The 20,206-nt window shown below is 54.9% G+C and overlaps 3 protein-coding genes across 3 annotated transcripts; 2 read left to right on the top strand and 1 right to left on the bottom strand.

Moving 5' to 3' along the window:
• Positions 1–328: 328 nt before the first annotated feature.
• Positions 329–3,146, top strand: POLR1H (RNA polymerase I subunit H; the record flags this gene model as incomplete). The annotated part of the gene is made up of 4 exons (XM_080709981.1): positions 329–532; positions 1,001–1,101; positions 1,692–1,801; positions 3,122–3,146. The coding sequence occupies exons 1-4, from the start codon at positions 397–399 to the stop codon at positions 3,144–3,146; spliced, it is 372 nt and encodes a 123-aa protein (XP_080566107.1). The 5' UTR covers positions 329–396.
• Positions 3,147–5,616: 2,470 nt separating this feature from the next.
• PPP1R11 (protein phosphatase 1 regulatory inhibitor subunit 11) lies at positions 5,617–11,459 on the top strand (the record flags this gene model as incomplete). The annotated part of the gene is made up of 3 exons (XM_080709980.1): positions 5,617–5,685; positions 9,316–9,424; positions 11,127–11,459. The coding sequence occupies 3 exons, from the start codon at positions 5,617–5,619 to the stop codon at positions 11,324–11,326; spliced, it is 378 nt and encodes a 125-aa protein (XP_080566106.1). The 3' UTR covers positions 11,327–11,459.
• A 1,565-nt stretch (positions 11,460–13,024) lies between these two features.
• RNF39 (ring finger protein 39) lies at positions 13,025–19,121 on the bottom strand (the record flags this gene model as incomplete). The annotated part of the gene is made up of 4 exons (XM_080709979.1): positions 18,750–19,121; positions 17,263–17,285; positions 16,968–17,062; positions 13,025–13,590 (listed from the first exon to the last, which is right to left on the bottom strand). The coding sequence occupies exons 1-4, from the start codon at positions 19,104–19,106 to the stop codon at positions 13,025–13,027; spliced, it is 1,041 nt and encodes a 346-aa protein (XP_080566105.1). The 5' UTR covers positions 19,107–19,121.
• Positions 19,122–20,206: the final 1,085 nt, after the last annotated feature.

Below are 20,206 nucleotides of genomic sequence, written 5' to 3'. Positions count from 1 at the left end.
AGGTTCACCGTGCCGTCCAAAGCTCAAGTTCGCGCCTTCCCGAAGTTTGAGACCAGGTTCGCGGCTAATTATGACGTCGGCGGCTGATTATGACGTCACCACCCAGCGGAAGTCCCAACGCGTCGACGCTCTAGCCCGCCCCTCGCACTCGCTGCCCCGAGGCCTGCGCGTCGCTGGCGCTCTAGCCCTCGGAGGCCGATCGGCCCTCTCGTTGGTCCGGAGGAGCCTCGCGGGTCCCGCAGCGCCGGACGCAGCGGCTTAGCCGCCGGGGCGGGCGTGGAAGGAAGGCGCGGGCTGTCTACACCTAGTTCCGGGGTCAGAAGAGAAATACCGGGTCTTCCCCTCCTGTGTTAATAAACTTCTCATTCCCTGGCAAGCCCCCACCGCACGTCCGACATGGCCCTCGCCGGTACCTGCTCCAGCTTTCAGTCGGACTTGGATTTCTGCCCGGATTGCGGCTCGATCCTGCCTCTGCCCGGGGTTCAGGATACCGTCACGTGCATTCGCTGTGGCTTCGCCATCAATGTGCGGGGTAAGGCTCCGCCGAGGGCCCTGCGTAGACCGGTCCGGGGCTGGGGGGTTCAAGATTGAGCCGGGTGGGGTGGCGCACGCTTGTAATCCCAGGACTTGGGAGGCTGAGACAGGAGGGTCGCAGGTTCGAGGCCAGCCTGAGCTACTTAGTGAGGCCCTCTGCAACTTACTGAGTCCCCGTTTCTAAAAGAATTAAAAAAAAAAAATAGGGCTGAGATATAGCTCGGAGGTAGAATGTCCCTGGGTTCAATTCCCGGTACCCTTCTGGGTTCCCAGTACCACACACACACACATAAAATAGAGAAGAGAGGAGTGGTCGGACTGAGGAGGAGGACCCAAGAGAAGGCATCAGACACTTGGCTCCAGGGAAGATACTAGAAGGGGAAGAAAGTAGGGCTTCCTAGGCTAACTGGGAGGGCGCGTGGTTGGGAGGAATTGTCTTTACAATCGGCTTTTACTGCCTGTGTAGACTTCGAAGGGAAGGTGGTGAAGACCTCCGTGGTGTTTCACAAACTCGGCACCACCGTGCCTACCTCGATGGAGGAAGGACCCGAGTTCCAGGGACCTGTGGTAAGTCGGTGAGATCCAGGACTGCCTTCCTAAGGAGGGCGGGAAAGAACCGGGTGAGTGACCTGGGATTTGGTTCCCAATTCCTAGAGAGAAAGAGGAGAGCTGGGCGTGGTGGGCACGCTTGTAATCCCAGTACTTGGGAGGATCGCACAGCTTCGAAGCCAGCCTCAGCTACTTAGTGAGGCTCTCAGCTACTTAGTGAGACCCTGTTTTCAAATAAAATCTAAAAAATAGGTCTGGGAGTATAGCCTGAAGGTAGAAAAGCCTCTGGGTTCCACAGAAAAGAAAAGAAAGAGGACAGTATTAGAAGATTAGGGATGCCGGGCGTGGTGGCGCAGGCTTGTTACCCCAGCTGAGACAGGAGGATCTTGGTTCTCAGACAGCCTCAGCTACTTAGTGAGGCCCTCTGCAATTTAGTGAGACCTTGTTTCAAAATAAAGAATAAAAAATAGGGCTGGGGGCGTATCTTGGAGATAGAATGCCCCTGGGTTCCATCCCCATTTCTCCAAAAAAAGGAAAAAAAAAATTCTAGGATATCTGTGGGTGGTGATGGTCTGATTCCCGTGTGCAAACCCACCAGTTTCTTCTAGGTTGACAGGCGCTGCTCTCGCTGCGGTCACGAGGGAATGGCATACCACACCAGGCAGATGCGCTCGGCTGACGAAGGGCAGACGGTCTTCTACACCTGTACCAACTGCAAGTGGGTATCCTTTCCCTCCCTCTGCTTTCTCTCAATCTGCTTACCAACTAGAAAACCTCAGCGATTGACTTACAGTACTAAATTGTTTTCTTGGGTTTCATCCCTAATACTGCGTTTTGTTTTGTTTTGTTTCTGTACTGGGGATGGAACCCAGGGGCATTCTACCTCTGAGCTACACCCCAGCCCTACTTTCTATTCTTTATTTGGAAACAGGGTCTCATTGAGTTGCAAAGGGCCTCACTAAGTAGTAGCTGAGGCTGTCCGCCAGCCGCGATCCTCCTGTCTCAGCCTCCCAAATGCTGGGATGACAAGCGTGCGCCACTGCGCCCAGCTCTCTGAGATTCTTGCTAGGTTGCTGAGAGTATTTCTGCATTGCTGAGGCTGTCCTTGGACTTGGACTTGGGACTTCAAGAGTGGTTGGACTGAGCTGGGCAGAGGGGCACATGCTGGTAATCCCAGTCCTTGGGAGGCTGAGACAGGAGGATCATAGGTTCATGGCCAATCTTAGCTACTTAGCGAGGCCTCTGAAAATTAGCGAAACCCTGTTTCACAATGAAGAATAAAAAATAGGGCTAAGGGTGTGGCTCCGAGGTAGAATGCCCCTGGGTTCCATCCCCAGTACCAAAAAAAAAAAAAAAAAGCTGAGCTGCACCTCAGTAGTAGGGCATCTTTGGCTTCAATCTCCAGACTGAGAAAAGAAGAAAATGAAATAAAGAACGTGAGCTCTCTGAAAGGAAAAAAAAAAAAAATTTTTTTTTTTTTTTTGGTACTTGGGATTGAACCCAGAAGGGTCTATCTCCAAGCTACAACCCCAACCCTATTTTATTTTTTATTTTTGGAACCGAATTTCACTAAGTTACAGAGTCTGTCCCTAAACCTGCAATCCTCCTGACTCAGCCTCCGAAGCATTGGGATACAGGTGTGCGCCACCACGCCGAGCTAGATATGTTATTTTATTTTATTTTTTTTTTGGTAGTACTGGGGTTCCTGGAAGCCCTTCTTCCTCCGGGCTACACTCCCAGACCTATTTTATATTTTTGAAACAGGGTCTCTTACGCCAGCGCGGCTGGCTTCGAACCTGCGCGATCCTCCTGTCTCCGCCTCCCAAGCGCGGGGATTACAAGCGTGCGCCACCACGCCCGGCTAGATATGTTATTAATCCCAGCATTGTTTGAAATTGGAGTTAGGGGATTGTTTAAGGGAGCTGGTTCTCCATTATGCACAAATGAATCCTTCCTTAGTTATTTTATTCATTATTTCATCTTGCACTGCTAGACACTCCTTTTGGTTGACTATAACACGTCCTTTCTTTCTCCGTAGGTTTCAGGAAAAGGAAGACTCTTGATCTTTTTCTCTGGGCCACTCAACAGCAGCTCCTTCCTCTTCCTTGGGAGGTGAAGGGTTTTGGTTCGCAGGGGCCTTGCCCATCCTGTTTGAAATGGTTTTTTTCCAGAAGAGAATCCCCCGAGCCCAGCTGAGTTCATTAAAGCTATATTTTTCTATAAAATCCTGGCATTTATATGTACATATGTTATTTATATTGTCTTATTCCAAAAGGAGGAATGTAAATCATCTTACAGAGATATGTTTGGGAAAGAGGGCACCAAGTAATGGAGCCAGGAAGGAGGCTGATACTCAAGAGCCGTTAGGAGTGTTCTCTCACACTAAACCTGCTTGGCTCCTGAGCATAGGGGAATAAAAACTGGAAGTTTGGATAGGGAGAGATTCAATGTAAGTTTTTGTGTGAGTGTGTGTGTGTGTGTGTGTGTGTGTGTGTGTTTTACTGGTTATGGAACCCATGAGCCTTCTATCTCTGGCTACACCCTCAGACCTATTGTGTTACTTGGAAACAGGGTCTCACTAAGTTGCCGAGAGGCTCATTAAGTAGCCGAGACTGGCTTTGAACCTGTGATCCTCCTGTCTCAGCCTCCCAAGTACTGAGATGACAAGCATGAGCTACCATACCCAGCTCAACGTAAGTTTTAACTGGAACTATTTGGTATATAACTTTAGATAACAAAAAAATCAGATCTCTTGGCCGGGCGTGGCGGCGCACGCTTGTCATCCCCGCGCTTGGGAGGCAGAGACAGGAGGATCGCGCAGGTTCGAAGCCAGCGGTGCGCGCTGGCTTAGGAGACCCTGTTTCCAAATAAAAATGTAAAAATAGGTCTGGGAGTGTAGCCCAGAGGTAGAAGGGCTTCCAGGAACCTCAATACCACCAAAAAAAAAAAAAAAAAAAAAATCAGATCTCAAGTGATGTGGACATTTTGGAAATTTTTTTAAAATTGCTCTTGAGATAAATATGGAAAGAAAAAAGTAAAACTCAAAAGGAATTCCACAAATTTAACCAAATTGTGTATCTATAATATGTATGTGTGGAGATAAATGGTTTATTAAATGGACTGTGATACGTGCCAAATTGTTTGGTTATTTTGTTTTGCAGCACATACAAAGGAAGCATGCAATACAAAAATTTTGTCAAATTTTTATCCTGGGAATCAGCATTCCTGCATTCTTTGGCTTCTTGGTGATCAAGGGATGAGAATGAGAACGGTTACGGCCCTCTCTATAGTCTTTTCTTTTTTTCTTTTTTCTTTTTTTTTAGGTACTGGGGATTAAACCCAGGGGCATTCTACCTCTGAGCTACACACCCAGCCCAATTTTTTTATTCTTTATTTTAAACAGTGTCACGGAGTTGCGAAGGGCTTCACTGAGTAGTAGTTGAGGCTGTCTTTGAACCGCGTTCCTCCTGTTTCAGCCTCCCACATGCTGGGATTACAAGCCTGCACCACCATGCCTGATCTGCTGTCTTGTTTGAGGCCTCACAACTTGCAAAAATGGACCCGCACTCAGCCTCATGGTACATTCAATTATCCTGGCAGTTGACTTCCCTGACACACTCCGGAAGACAGAAATACATCTCTTTTGGTTTCTATCGCACTTTAAGCCTTTTTCTGGCTCTGAACACTTACTGGATCAAATCCAAGTTTCTCAGCAAAGCACGCAGGGCTTTCCCTAAATCCGCTGCCTGCGGACTTCACCCGGCCCTTGCCCTACACCAACAGTACAGAATGGCATTTCTATCAGTGGACACACTGACCACCTTTGTAAATTTTTTTCCCTGGATCTAGTGATGGAACCCAGGGGCATTCTACCTCTGAGCTACACCACCAGCCCGATTTCTTATTCTTTATTTTGAAATAAGAGTCTCACTAAGTTGCTAAGTGCCTCACTAAGAAGCTGAGGCTGGGCGCAAACCCAGATCCTCCGGTCTCGGCCTCCCAAGTCCTGGGATTACAAGCGTGCACCGTGCCTGGCTCCTGGCGTTTTAACTTGGTGCACCAGCCCCTGGAGCCCACCCTCATGGCTGCAGCTCGGCGGATCTGGCCCAGCCCTACCCCCCCCCCCCCGTCGCCCCTGCCCGCTTTTACAGCCCCCGCCCCGCTCCTCCCGCGCCCGCAGTGCCAGCCCTCTGCTAAACCCGCGCGCCTCCCTGGGCGCATGCGCGCTGTCATCTTACGGCGGAACTAATCTCGCGACGCCTGCGCCTTGACGCAGTTGGCACGGGGGACTGCAGAGTGCGTCACACCCGGAAGTGGAGAGCCGGAAGTGGGGTTGGACAGGTTATTCCCCAGGGGTGGGGAAACGGAGGCCCTGGAGGAGGAGGAGGAGGAGGAGGGGGAGAAAAAAGAAGGCGGAGGATCCTGGCTACTACTCTGAATCGGATACCGATTCTCCCAGAACTCAGAGGCTCAGAAAAAGGGAAGGGTGTCTCACCCCACCTTCCTCCCTCCTCCCTCTCCTCAGCCCCAGCCATGGCCGAGGCAGGGGCCGGGCTGAGCGAGACCGTCACAGAGACCACGGTTACCGTGACAACCGAGCCCGTGAGAAAGGCGGGGGGCGGCGCTGTCTAAGGGTCCGGGAGGCGCCGGGGGGAGGGGCCGGGCTTTGGGAAGTTGCTGGCGGGGCCGGGCCTGGGGGTGTGGGGCTGGGGTTGGGAGAGCCGCCGCGGGTTGGGGATGTTTGCAGTGGCGGAGATGGAGCGCAAGGCCGGTCAGGAGATCCGCCATAGGGAGCCGCGGCCAGGGGATGCGGTCGCTGCTTGGGGTGGAGGGCTGTAGGAGGAAATCGGGGCTCAAGGAGCAATGGAGGTGCTGGGAGGAAGCGAATGGCCGCGTAAGAAAGCATGGCTAGAGAGAAACTTCACGGGGAGCATTATTTATTTATTTATTTATTTATTTATTTATTTGCGGTACCGGGGATGGAACCCAGGGGCATTCTGCCTCCGAGCTACGCTCCCAGCCCTAATTTTTAATTCTTTATTTTTGAAACAGGGTCTCACTGAGTTGCAAAGGGCCTAAGTAGTAGCTGAGGCTGTCCTCGAACCGCGATCCTCCTGTCTCAGTCTCCCAAATGCTGGGATTACAAGCGTGCACCACCAGACCCGACTGGAAGCATACTTTAAATTTGTTTATTTGGCAGCACGGGGATTGAAGCCAGGGACGTTCTCCCTCAGAGCTACACCCCCAGCCCAATTTTTTTTTTTGGGGGGGGAGGTTCATAGAGGGTTTTATTTGCACATGTTCCTACATCCCTAGATAAAGAATCACAGAAAAAAGAATTCTCCTGTCGTCATCTTGTTTCTTCATGGTCCATGATGGCGGCTCAGGCTGTCAGCACAGTGAAACCAAACTTTCGGGACGGGAGCAGATTATTCTGCCATTTTTTTCTAGGTCTTATGAGCCGCACATCAAATCTGGGGCTGATCACACCACACTTGTTTAACCTGTCTGTGAGATTCACAGCAATTTTTGCAGCCCTGTGGTCATGGATGATTTTAAATTCACCAATGTAACCACGCTTCCTCATCACAGTTAGAAACCGGATGGTAACTTTGGAGCACGGCCCAGTAAGGACCTGGCATTTGCCTCTCTTCTTGGCATTGTTGATGCTTTTGAGAGCATCAGCCAGGGCATTCATGGGCACTATTATAGTGGTTCAGGAAGGTTGGGTTTTTTTTTTTTTCTTCGTGTGTGGGGATGAAATGCAGGGGCATTCAACCTTCGAGCTACACCCCCTGTCCTATTTTTTTTTTTTTGTATTTATTTTTTTTCTAAAGGGTCTTGCTAAGTTGCTGAATGTCTCTGCTGGCCTCGATCCTCCTGTCTCAGCCTCCCAAGAGCTAGGATGACAGGCCTACGCCACCACACCAGGCTTATTCTTTATTTTGAAACAGGTTCTCACTAAGTTGCAGAGGGCCTAAGTAGCTGAGGCTGTCCTCAAACCGCAATCCTCTGGTCTCAGCCTCCCGAATGCTGGGATCACAAGCGTGCACCACCATGCCTGGCTAGTTTTTTGTTGTTGTTGTTTTAAGTTTTATAACAGGGTCTCACTAGGTTGCTGAGGGCCTGGCTAAGTTGCTGAGGACGGTGGCAAACCTGCAATCCTATCTCAGCCTCCTAAGTACCGGCATTGCAGTGTGCACCGCCATGCAGTGCAGTTGATAGCTATTGAATAGATGAACGTAAAAGGAAATGGAGGGCATGAAGAAACAAGAGAAGAAGATAAAGGTAGTATTTGGAGCAATCACACAGGGAAGACAATGAGAAAACATTTTTGCAAAAACAGGTTAGTTGCTTTCAAAGGGAGAAGATGCATGGGGTTTAAAAGTCTCTGGACTAAGCTGGAAGCGATGGCGCCCGCTTGTAATCCCAGTACTTACCTGGGAGGCTGAGACAGGAGGATCCAGGTTCGCGGACAGCCTCAGCTACTTAGTGAGGCCCTCCACAACTCAGTGAGACCCTGTTTCAAAATAATAAAAAATAGGGCTGGGGGTGTGGCTCAGAGGTAGAATGCCCCTAGGTTTAATCCTTAGTACCATATTAAAAAAATAGACTAAGGGAGTTTAGTAATAATTGTCACCATAGATGCCAAGATACTAGGGAATAGATGGATAAGAAGTAGGGAAGGAGCTGGGCGTGGGGCGCACGCTTGTAATCCCAGTCCTTGGCGGAGGCTGCGACAGGATTGAAGGTTTGAGGACAGCCTTGGCAAGTACTGAGACTGTCATCAACCCAGTAAGACCCTGCTTCAAAAAATAAAAATAAAATGGGGTTGGGGTGTAGCTTGGAGGTAGAATGACTCTGGGTTCAATCCCCAGTACCAAAAAGAAAGAAAGGAACACTGGGCGTGGTGGCACACCCTTGTAATCCCAGCACTGGGAGGCTGAGACAGGAGGATGGCAGTTCACGGACAGCCTCAGCTAGTTAGTGAGGCCCTCTGCAACTCAGTGAGACCCTGTTTCAAAATAAAGAATAAAAAATAGAGCTAGGGATGTAGCTCAGGTAGCATGCCCCTGGGTTCCATCCCCAGTACTGGGCGGGGGGGGGGGGGGGAGGAAGGGAGAATGGATGGATAGATGACGGAAGCCAGGCAAGGCGGTGCAAGCTTGTAATTCCAGTACTTGGGAGGCTGAGACAGGAAGATCGCAGATTCAGGCCAGCCTCAGTAACTTAGGCCCTCCTCAATTTAATGAGACCCTGTTTCAAAATTAAAAACTAGCTGGCCATGGTGGCACACGCTTATAATCCCAGCATTTGGGCAGCCGAGACAGGAGGCTTGCTATTCACAGACAGCCTCAGCTACTTAGTGAGGCCCTTTGCAACTCAGTGAGACCCTGTTTCAAAAATAAAAAGACCAGGCTGGGCGTGGTGGTGCACGCTTATAATCCCCGCGCTTGGGAGGCTGCCACAGGAGGATTACACAGGTTCGAAGCCAGCCTCAGCTACTTAGTGAGGTGCTCAGCAGCTTAGTGAGACCCTGTTTCCAAATAAAGTATAAAATAGGTCTGGGAGTATAGCCCAGAGGTAGAAAGCCCCTGGGTTCCACCCCCAGTACCACCAATCAATCATTCAATAAATAAATAAAAATAAATAAAAAATAAATAAAAAGACTAAAAACAGGCCAGAGTGTAGCTTGGAGGTACAATGGGTTCCATCCCTAGTACTGCAAAATAAATAAATAAAACAAACAAACAAAATAGGACTGGGGATGTTGCTCAGAGGTAGAATGCCCCTGTGTTCAATCCTCAGTCACACACACACACACACACACACACACTAGGGTGGGCTTGAGAATGAAAGTCTTTCTTTAATGGGAAAGGGAATAGGGGGGGTTGGAAAAAGGAGGAGAGACCAGAGATTATTTTTGTGTATTATCACCAAGGATGATGTAGGGAGGAAGATGGGGAACGGCACGGCTTATATTTTCCTTTGAAGATTTGATGGGTCTTCCCGGGTTGGGAATTGTGTCTTTCCTGTACACTGGCGGCTCTGGAGGTGGGGAATGGTGCTCCTGGAGGACTGGCTCGGGCAGAAGCCTGCTCTCTCTTACCTTCTGCCTGACGAGGCCCGCTGGTCTTTGTTTGTGGGACTCATTGAGCTGGGAAGAGGCGCGAGGAGGAGGTGCCCTGGGAGGGGTGGGGAGCCCGGTGCCCACTCCTCTTAACCTTCCAGGAGAACCGCAGCCTGACCATCAAACTTCGGAAAAGGAAGCCGGAGAAGAAGGTGGAATGGACTAGCGACACCGTGGACAACGAGCACATGGGACGCCGCTCATCAAAATGTGAGTAGTTGCTGGGGCGGAGTCAGCTCCAGAGGCCCGGTTCATCCCCAGTGCCTCCAGAAAACAAGCCTGAGTGAGTGGCCACTGGTCTCCTTTCTGTCAACTTCTTGGTGGTTCTCAGAGAAAGGTTAAAGGCAGGGAAAGCCAGGCATCATGACATATCTGTGTAAACTCTGGAAGCTGAGACAGAGGATTGCAGGTTCAAGGCCAGCCTTAGCAATTTAGGCCCCCCACAACTTAGTGAGACCCTCTATTTCAAATAGAAAATAAGCTGGCCACGGTGGCCCATGCCTGTGATCCCAGTACTTGGGAGGCTAAGACAGGGGGATCACAGGTTGGATGCTAGCCTCAGCAACTTAGTGAGACCCTGTTTCGAGACTAAAAACTAGGCCAGGCATGGTGGTGCAGTCTTGTAATCCCAGCATTTGGGAGGCTGAGACAGGAAAATTGCAGTTCACAGACAGCCTCAGCTACTTAGTGAGGCCCTTCACAATTCAGTGAGACCCTGTTTCAAAAATTAAAAAAAGACTAAAAACTAGGGCTGGGGGTGTAGCTCAGAGGTTCAATGCCCCTGGGTTCCATCCCCAGTACTGAAAAAAATAAAATAGGGCTAGAGAAATATAGCTCAGAGGTAGAATGCCCCTGGGTTCAATCCCCAGGACCAAAAATAAAATAGGGCTGAGAGTATATCTCAGAGTTAGAAAGCTCCTGGGTTCAGTCCTCAGTACCAAAAATTAAAAATAAAAAGAGGGTCCAGGCCAGGCGTAGTGGCGCATGCTTGTAATCCCCGCACTTGGGAGGTGGAGACAGGAGGATCGTGCAGGTTCGAAGCCAGCTGTGCTGGCTTAAGAGACCCTGTTTCCAAATAAAATATGAAAAAACAGGTCTAGGAGTGTATGGGAATGTAGCCCGGAGGTAGAAGGGTTTCCAGGTACCACCAAAAAAAAAAAAAAAAAGAGGGGCCGGGCATGGCGGTCACACTTGCAGTACCGCTACTAGGGAGGCTGAGACAGGAGGATCAGGGTTCGCGGCCAGCCTCAGCTACTTAGTGAGCACTCTGCAACTTAGACCCTGTTTCAAATTAAAGAATAGAAAAGCTGGGCGTGGTGGCGCACGCTTCTCATCCCCGTGCTTGGGAGGCGGAGACAGGAGGATCACGCAGGTTCGAAGCCAGCCGCGCAGGCTTAAGAGACCCTGTTTCCAAATAAAATAGGTCTGGGAGTGTAGCCCAGAGGTAGAAGGGCTTCCAGGAACCTCAGTACCACCAAAAAAAAAAAAAAAAAAAAAAGAATAGAAAATAGGGCTGGGGGTGTAGCTCAGAGATAGAATGCCCCTGGTACCACAAAAAAAAAAAAAAAAGAGGGGAAGAGGAGGGAGGGGCTAGAACTGTGGTTTCTGCTGCCTGGCGGGAGAGGCCTCCAGACTCCTGGCCCTGGGAAGGAGAGAGCACTGGCCTGGGCCCATGGGCCTGGGATGCAGGAGGGCAGGAGGAGGAGGCGCGGCCGCCGAGTGTCCAGCGGGAATGGAACGGGAGGCGGAGATCGTTGATTCCCGCAGAGTTTCAATGCAGGACAGTCTGTTTTGGGGATGGATTATTGTTAGAGTTGAGCCGGGTTTTGGGATTCGGGGTTGGCTTTGGGCTTGCACTGGCCCCGCGCAGTGGACAAGACGCCTTGTGACTGGGCTCCTCCCTCCCCTCCAGGCTGCTGTATCTATGAGAAGCCACGGGCCTTTGGCGAGAGCTCCACGGAGAGCGAGGAGGAGGAGGAGGAGGGCTGTGGCCACACACACTGTGTCCGGGGCCACCGCAAAGGACGGCGCCAGGCCGCCCCAGCTCCGGCCCCCGCGCCTCCGCAGCCCCCCGACCCCTCCCAGCCCCCTCCAGGGCCCATGCAGCACTGAATGCCTCTCCGCCCGCGTCTGCGTGGCCTGAGTCCGCGTGGCTTCCTGGGGCTAAAGCCACGGTCCATCCCTTCCTCCCGCAGCCCCTCCTTCCCTCTCCTCTTCCTCACGGGAAGCAGTAGAAGAGATTGGACAGACCCTGGAATCTGACGTGCTGCTATTCCAGAACCCAGCCTTCTGGGTTCCCCCGCCCTCGTTCCTCCTCCCTGTCCACACCCTCGCCAGGGACGGAGGCCTCGGTCCCAGTGTCTGCCCTTCCTTCTTACTGCCAGACTGCCTGTGCTGGGACCTGGTGTCCTGCCCACTCCCACCGCACCCTCACGTGGAGCCCCCCCAGCTCCCACTGCCAGGGCCCCGCGGGCCAGGCCGTGGTGCCCAGCTCTGCTTGTTGATCCTGGCTCAGAGCTCCAGCGCTCCTGCGTCCATAACCCTTGGTTCTGAGTCCTCGCCTGGGGACGTGAGGTCTCGTGGGCAGTGACTGCGGGCGCTGGCCTCCCGTCCCCCCAGCCCCAGCCTTGCCCTCAGGAGGAGTTAGGAGAGAGCCCTGGCCGCGCACCGAGGGAGCCTGCCCCCACGAGGCTGGCCTGTGCCAGCGCCCTGCCAGCCCTTGGCCGTCCAGCTTCAGAGGCGTTCAGTCTCCCCAGGGGCGCCCGGGAGCGGGGAGAGTGAAGATGGGCCCCTGCACTACTGCCCTACCCTTCCTTCCCAGGCCTTGACGCCCGGGCCGCCCCACACACGCGGGGACTGGTCATGGCCCCCAGCCTCCGGCCACGCAGTCACAGGGGTCATTAAATCTACACCACCACTGAGACCTCATTTATTGCCACAGATGCACAAAATAAATAACCCAACATCACAAAATGTGTTAAATATGGGCCCGTCTGTACACGTGGGGACAGATGTGGGACTATGTACAGGATGTTTGGGGTATCTGGGTGGGCCCGGGCTGAGGAGGGGGAGGTAGCACCTTCGTTCCTTCCTGCGAGTACATACAGGGGAGTCCTTAGAGGGGTTTTAATGGCAAAGGCTGTGGCCATAGGAAGCAGTCAGGAAGCCGGGGCGTGGTGGGCTCGCTTTCAACCCTGGTACTTGGGGGCTGAGACAGGAGGATTACAGGTTTGAGGACAGCCTCAGGAAATAATGAGACTCATCAACCTAGGGAGATACTTTCAAAATAAAAGCTGGGCTGTAGCTCAGAGGTAGACTGTCCCTGGGTTCATTCCCCAGTACCACCAAAATAAAAATAAAGTTGGGGGAGTCGAAGTGGCCTGCAGCCCCCAAAGGGTGTTGAGCTCCTAAGAGGCTCCTAAGGCCTAGCCAGGGCCAAGCCTGTTTGAGGAGGCTCTTGTTTATTTTGAGGAAGAAACCTCCGAGTCGAAGAGGGCCAGGAAGCCCAGGCCTTTGAGCCGTGGGGGCAGCGTGGAGCCTGGAGCCTGTTGGAGCCCAGGCCTCGGTGTGGAAACGCGGCTGCTCATCAAGGCGGGTCTGGACATAGTATAGAAAGGACGAACTCCCTCGGGAAGTTCTGGGGTAGTGTGGGGGGAGAAACGGGTGGGACTCAGGGCATGGGTGCAGGGGCCGAGATGGGGGAAGAGAATGTGGGTGGTGAGGGGTGCTTTCTGGTACTCTTGCGACAGGCAGGTGGGCGCCGTCCCCGAATTAAGTGGGCATTCTGCACCGGGGCAAGGTCCGGAGGGCCTAGGCCTCCCCGGGCACGATGCGCAGCGGGGCCCGGGGGTCGCAGGTGCAGAGCAGCGGGAAGACGCGCTCGCCCAGGGGCCCGGGCGCCTGGAAGGCGAAGAGCAGGTCGAGCGAGCGGCCGTCGTAGAAGGCCACGCGGCCGCGCTCCCAGTCCAGGTCCACGCGGATGCGCCGCGGCGGGGGCCCCGCGCCCAGCGGGGTGGGCTCGGGCGCCGTGAGGGCCCAGAGGCGCCCGGCGCGGCCCTCCAGCGCCCACACGGCCTCGGCCGGGCACAGGCGCACGCGGCCCTTGCGCGGCACCGACTCGCCGGCCGCGCCCACGGCGTAGCGGCTCTCCCCGGGGTCCTCCGCGGCCGGCTCCTCCGCGGCCTCCGCCGTCTCCACCTCCCAGCAGTGGCGGCCGGCGCCGAAGCCCTGCGCGCCCAGCACGGCCGGCAGCTGGTCGAAGCGCGCGGGGCCGTCCAGGGGCGCGGGCGAGCCCGGCGGGGCCAGGCGCACGCTGCGGCGGTCGCTGGACACGAGCAGGCGGCGGTGTGCGGTGCCCGGGTCCAGGGTCAGGTCGGCTGCGGGCGGAGAGGGCGTGAGAGGGGCTGCGATCGAGGTCGCAGGGGGGCGGGGGGGGGGCAGGGGCTGCGATCCCGAGATCCCCGGGCGATCTCCGGCCGGGCAGGGGCTGCGCGCGGCGGGCGGGGCGGCCGGAGCCCTGGCCCTGACCGGGGCTTCACTGCCCCTCGGGGGCGCGGCGCAGCATCAAAGGCTGCGGTCTGGGGGGGGGGGGCGGAGGAGGAAGACTTCAGGGCGCACAGAGGGCTGGTACTTCAATCTCAGCATCTGGGGTGGGGCGCGCGATTGGGTGGCAGCACCGCGAGGCCACACCTGATCCACACCTGATCCGGAAGCCCCGGTGACAGGGGAGGCCAGGCGGCATCCCGGGCATCCTGCAGGACCGGCCCGCCCAGCCCGGGCGGAGGCTGCAGGGGCCAGACGGGTGCCACGGGGCTGAGAAAGAGCCCCTGGCCCGCGGGCGTGTGTGGGTGCTTTCAGGAAGGATTTCTGGATGGGTGATTTCAGGGAGTGGGGCATCTTCTCTAGACAAGTTTTTGTTTATTATTATTATTATTATTATTATTATTATTATTATTATTATTATTTGGTACTGGAGATTGAATCCAGGAATATTCTACCTCTGAACCACACCTCCAGCCCCTATTTTCATTTATTTATTTATTTATTTATTTATTTATTTATTTATGCGGTACTGGGGATGGAACCCAGGGGCATTTGATCTCCGAGCTACAGCCCCTGCCCTATTTTTTATTCTTTATTTTGAAACAGGGTCTCACTAAGTTGCAGAGGGCCTCACCAAGTAGCTGAGGCTGGCCGAGAACCATGATCCTCCTGTCTCCGCCTCCCGAATGCTGGGATTACAAGCGTGCGCCACCACGCCCAGCTTTTATTCTTTATTTTGAATAAAGGGTCTCACTAAGTTGCAAAGGGCCTAAGTAGCCAAGGCTGGCCAGGAAGTCATGATCCTCCTGTTTCAGCCTCCCAAATTCTAGGATTACAAGCATTTGCTACCATTTATTATTATTATTATTTATTTTTTTGGTGATAGTGGGGGTGGAACCCAGGAGCTTTCTACCTTCAGTAGAAAGAGCCTCACTTAGTAGCTGAGGCTGGCTTTGAACTTGCACGATCCTCCTGTCTCAGCCTCCCCACCATGGGGGGTTACAAGCCTGCGCTACCACGCCTGGCTGCGGCTTCTATTTTTAATAAGGCCTCACTGGGTTGCTGAGTCTCATTGTTGTAAAGGCTGTCCTCTATGGTCCTCCCATCTCAGCCTCCCAGGTACTGGGATTATAGGCGTGTGTCACCATATATTACAGGTGTGTGCCCAGCTCCCTGAACCCTTTTTAAATTTTTTTATTTGAAACAGGGTCTTCTTAGTTTTTGCGAGTCTCACTAAATTGTTGAGGCTGGCCTTGAATCTGCAACCCTCCTGTCTCAGCTCCCTAAGTACTGGGATCACAGGCATGGAACCCAGGGACATTCTACCTTCAATCCACACCTCCTGCCCTATTTTATTTTTATTTGGAAACAGGATCTCTCTAGGTTGATGAGAGTTTCACTACTTGCTGAGGCTGTCCTCAAACCCATGGTCCTCCTGTCTTAGCCTCCCAAGTACTGGGATTACAGGCGTGTGCCACTCACTACTACAGCCAGTGTGTGTGTGTGTGTGTGTGTGTGTGTGTGTGTGTGTGTGTGTGTGTGTGTGTGTGAGTGACTAGGGATTGAACCCAAGGACATTCTGAGCTACAATCTCCAGCCCTTTATAATTTTTTGTTTGAAAACAGGGTCTTGCAGCAGGCATGGTGGTACACCCTTGTAATTCCAGTACTTGAGAGGCTGAGACAGGATTGCAGGTTCAAAGCCAGCCTCAGCAACTTAGGCTCTCAGCAAACTAGTAAGACCCTGTTTCCAAATAAGAAGTAAAATCAGGCTAGGGATATAGCTCGGAGGTAGAATGCCTGTGGGTTCAATCTCAGGACCAAAAAATAAAATTAAACAGGGTCTTGCTAGGTTGCTGAAAGTCTCCCTGAGCGTTTAAGGCTGGTCTCAAGCCTGCAGTCCTCCCAAGGACTGGACTGCAGGTGTGCACCACTATGACCAGCTAAATGTCTGGTTTTGGGTTTTTTTTTTGTTGTTGTTGTTGTTGTTGTTGTTTTGAGATTGAACCCTGGGACATACCTCTGAGCCCTATCCCTACTATTTTTACCCCAGCCCTATTTTTCTTTTTTTCAGTACTAGGGATGAAACGCAGAGGCATTGTACCTCCAAGCAACACCTCCAGCCCTATTTTTCAGTCTTTTTTTTTTTTTAATTTTTGAAACAGGGTCTCAACTGAGTTGTGCGAAGGGCCTCGCTAAGTAGCTGAGGCTGTCCACGATCCATGATCCTCCAGTCTCAGCCTCCTGAATGCTGGGATTACAAGCATGAACCGCCATGCCTAGCCCCTATTTTGTATTTTTTAAAATTATTTTTTGGTGGTACTGGGGGATGGGACCCAGGGGCCTTCTACCTCCGGGCTACACTCCCAGACCTATTTTATATTTTATTTGGAAACAGGGTCTCTTAAGCCACTTCAAACCTAAGCGATCTTCCTGTCTCAGCCTCCTAAGTGCAGGGATTACAAGCGTGCACCACCACGCCTGGCTATATTTTTCATTTTGACACAGGGTCTCACTGAGTTGCAGAGACCCTCACTAAGTAGCTGAGGCTGCCCGCCACCGCAATCCTCCTGTCTCAGCCTCCCAAATGCTGAGATTACAAGCATGTGCCACCACGCCTGGCTTATTCTTTATTTTGAAACAGGGTCTTGCTGAGTTGTAAAGGGCCTCGCTAAGTAGCTAAGGCTATCCTTGAACTGCAGTCCTCCTGTGTCAGCCTCCCAAGTGCTGGTTTTACAAGTGTGTGCCACCATGCCCAGGTCCTCAGCCTTATTTTTAATTCATTAATTACTTAACATGATGCTGGGGATGGAACTCATTCTACTTCCCAGCCACACCCCCCAGCCGTATTATTTTTATTTTGAAACAGGTTCTCACTCGTTTGATAATAGTCTCACTACTTGCTGAGGCTGTCCTCAAACCTCTGACCCTCCTATTGCAACCTCCCAAGTACTGGGATAACAAGCGTGGGCCACCACACCTGGCTGGTTTTTTATTTTGAAACAGGGCTTGCTGAGAGCCTCACTAAGTTGCTGTGGCTGACTTTGAACCTGTGTAATCGTTCCGTCTCCACCTCCCAAGTCCTGGGATTATAGGCGTGTGCCGCCACACCCAGCTCCAAGACATCAAAAAGGACTTGACCATTTTTGAGAGCTAAGAGGAAGTAAAGCTAACACCCGCTCCCATCCTGTGCCCTCCCGCCTCCTCCTCACCTGTCAGTCTGTGGAGCATGTTTTTGACCACTGGATAATCTTCTGGGAGTTCCTCCTCCAGGCTGGCGGACTTAGGTGTGGTGGGGGTGTCAAATCTAGACAGAGGGGAAGAGTCAGGACGTCATTAGAATCCTCGGTCCTCTGATGCCCATTCGGAAGCCCCCACGCCTAACCCGCTCAGTTCTCTGGGCAGAAAGAGGTGAGGCCAGCACCCAGGAAACTGCCTGTAAGTGGGGGCCAGGCGGTGTAAGGAGGGGGCAGGTGAGGCCAAGGAAGGAACAAGAGTGGGACTCACCTGCGCCAAGTCTTCCTGATGTCCTGCGGAGGCAGAAGGAGATGGTGTGAGCTGGGGTCTGGTGAGGGGCGTCCTCCCCTGGCCCCTGCAGCCCCTCTACCTGGGGCCTCTCCCCTCCCCTCCCTTCATTCCTCTCACCCGTCACCCCGTCCTCTTCCCCTCTCCATTCCCCAGGGGCTCTTGACCCCTCACCTTATCCAGACCTACTTCTTGCCCCCAGAGTCTTTTTGGTTTGTTTGATTTTGGTACTGGAGAAGCATTCTACCTCTGAGCTACACCCCCAGCCCTCTTTTAAAATATTTTTTACATTTTTAATTAATTAATTGATTTTGCAGTACTAGGGATAGAACCCAAGGGCATTCTACCTCCGAGCTGCACCTGCAGCCCTGTTTTTTATTTATTTTGAAACAGGGTCTCCCTGGGTTGCTGAGTCTCGCCCCTTGCTGAGGCTGGCCTCGAGCCTGGGCTCTCCTGTCTCAGCCTCCCAGGTACTGAGATTACAGGGTCACCAGGCCGGGCTGCCCCAGGCTTTCCTCTGAGCCCATTCTCAGTCACCCGGTCCTTGTCCACCTTCCTCAGTGCATTCCTGACAAATGCCCATCCCCACCCACATCACAGAGACCAAACCCACCAGAGCCCTGGAGCCAAGGGCTGGTATATAAAAGCCTCACAATAAAGCTGCTTCCTGCCTTCCATAAAAGCCCGGTGGCGTTTATTGGGCCCTTTGCTGTGTGTCTCGTCCTGGCGGGGGCGCGGGACTTGGATGTGTCCCGAGAGGCCCAACAGATGTTACCGAGCGGCGCGGGGGCCAGAAGCGGGCGCCGGGCGCGCTCCCCCCACGCTGGGCACCCACCCCTCGGCGGAGAGGACGGCTGGGGCTGCCGGCGGGTGTTGGGGGGCAGAGGAGAGGCCATGTGCCTAATTATGCCAATTACACCTGGCTAATTAGGTCTACGGAGACTTCAAAGGGCGGAAGCGAGACCCAGGACCGGCCGGGCTCCGCCGCCCGGGGGTCGGGCAAGGGAAGGGGGCTGCGGCCGGCTGCCGGGGGTGCGCGGGGGTGCTCGGAGGAGCCCCGGCCCGGCCCCCGCCCGCCGCCGCCCCCGCCCGGGGGCCTGGGAGGCGCTGAGAACGAAAACAACAGCGCGGGCCGGGCGGGGACGGCCAGTGCGTCCCGCAGCCCCGCGCACGGCGCGACCTGCTGCCCCTACGGGCTCCATCGTTTTTTCTCAGTGCCCCCATCCATCCCAGCCCTCCCGGGCCTCCGCTCCCGCCCCCTCGGCGGGCCTTGACCTCGCCCCCCGCGCCCCCGCCCGGCTCCCGCGCTCTCCTCTCCAGCTGCGCTCCGGGGACGCGGGCCTCGTCCAGCCTCCTCCGCGGACAGTGTCCACTCCTTCCTCGGGCCCCCCTGGCCGCTCGCCTGCAGGGCGCCCCCGCCCCTCCTCCTCCTCCTCTCCCCGCCGCCGTCCCGGCCCCTCGCCCCTCACCTCTCCGCCGGGCTCCAGGCAGCCCATGGTGGGGATGCGGCCCCCGCGGCGCCGGCCCGCGCGGGGCTCGGCCAGCTTCTCGCGCAGCCCGCGGCTGATGCGCACCTCGACGGCCAGCCGCACGTTGGACCTCAGGCTGCGGCGGGGGCACGGCCGGCCGCAGCGCGGGCAGGCGGTGGGGGGCGCGGGCGCGCCGGGCGCGGGGGGGGCGCCCCAGCGGCGGGCCAGGCACGCGCGGCAGAAGCTGTGCTCGCACGCCAGCAGCACCGGGTCCTCGAAGGGGCCCCCGCACAGCGGGCACGTCGCCAGCTGCTCCAGACGCTCCACCAGCCCCGGGCCCAGCTCGGCCGCCTCCATGGGAAGCCGGGGTCCGGGCGCCGGCCCCTGCGCGCCCCCCGGGGCCGCCTCGGTGCGCGCGGGCGGCCGGCCGCCTCCTCCGCTCGCTGCCCGGACGCCCCTGTCCCCGCCTCCCGCATTCACTCCCCGCCACGCCTCCGTCCCTCTCCGGGCCGGCCGGGGCTGCAAGGCTCGGACTCCGCGCGTCCGCGGCCGGCTTTATAGCGAGGGCGGAGGCTCGGCCGGGAGGTAAACAGCGGGGCTTGCGCAACAGCCCGCCGTCCCGCCGCCCCGACGGCTGGGGAGGGGGGGCCCGGGCGCCAGCTCGAGGCGGGCGCTAGGGGGCGCTGGGGGCAGGGCGGCGGGCCTGGGGGGTCCACGGGGCCAGCCGGGAGCCCGAGGCTCACCTCCCCCCCCCCCCGGCCGCGGTGCGCAGGTGGGCAGGGTGCCCGGGCTCGCTCTTGGCACGGGCGCCCACATCGCCGGGGAGTGAGTCACCCCAGGTGGCTGGCACACCTACATCGGGGGCTGCGGCCCGGAAGCTCGGATCCTGGCCGTGTGGCTTTGGCAGGACTCTGAGTGGCGGTGTGCGGCCGTCATCCCCGGCGCCTCGCTCCTCTCCCTCTTCCTGCCTTACCTATTAAGGGCTTAAGGACACCCTGAAGTCTGGGGCTAAGGGGCGGGAGCGGCGCCCACACGCCTGCTGCTGCCGCCAGGAGCCAGGGAGGGCTCCGCTCCGCTCTGGCTGGGCCAGGGCCTCTCCTTTTTCCTTTCTGGTTTTTTCTCCGAGTCTGGTCTTATGTCTTTTCTTTTTTTCTTTTCTTTTTTTTTTTTTTTTTTTTTTTTTTTTTTTTTTGCAGTACTGTAGCTGGACCCCAAGGGTATTATACCCCCAGGCCTATTTTTTATTCTTTATTTTGAATCAGGGCCTCACTGAATTGGCGGAGGACCGCGCTAAGTAGCTGAGACTGTCTTCAAACCGCGATCCTCCAGTCTCAGCCTCCCAAATGCTGGGATTACAGGCGTGCGCCACCACGCCCAGCTTGGTCTTATTTCTATTTTTCTTTTTCTCCCCTTTTTAGGAATGTGTCCAAGGATTATCTATTTCATGGAGGCCCCAG

Source organism: Muscardinus avellanarius, assembly GCF_963383645.1.
Source record: "Muscardinus avellanarius genome assembly, chromosome: 14".
Classification (NCBI taxonomy): Eukaryota; Metazoa; Chordata; class Mammalia; order Rodentia; family Gliridae; genus Muscardinus; species Muscardinus avellanarius.
This window is presented reverse-complemented; position numbering and strand designations above follow the sequence as displayed.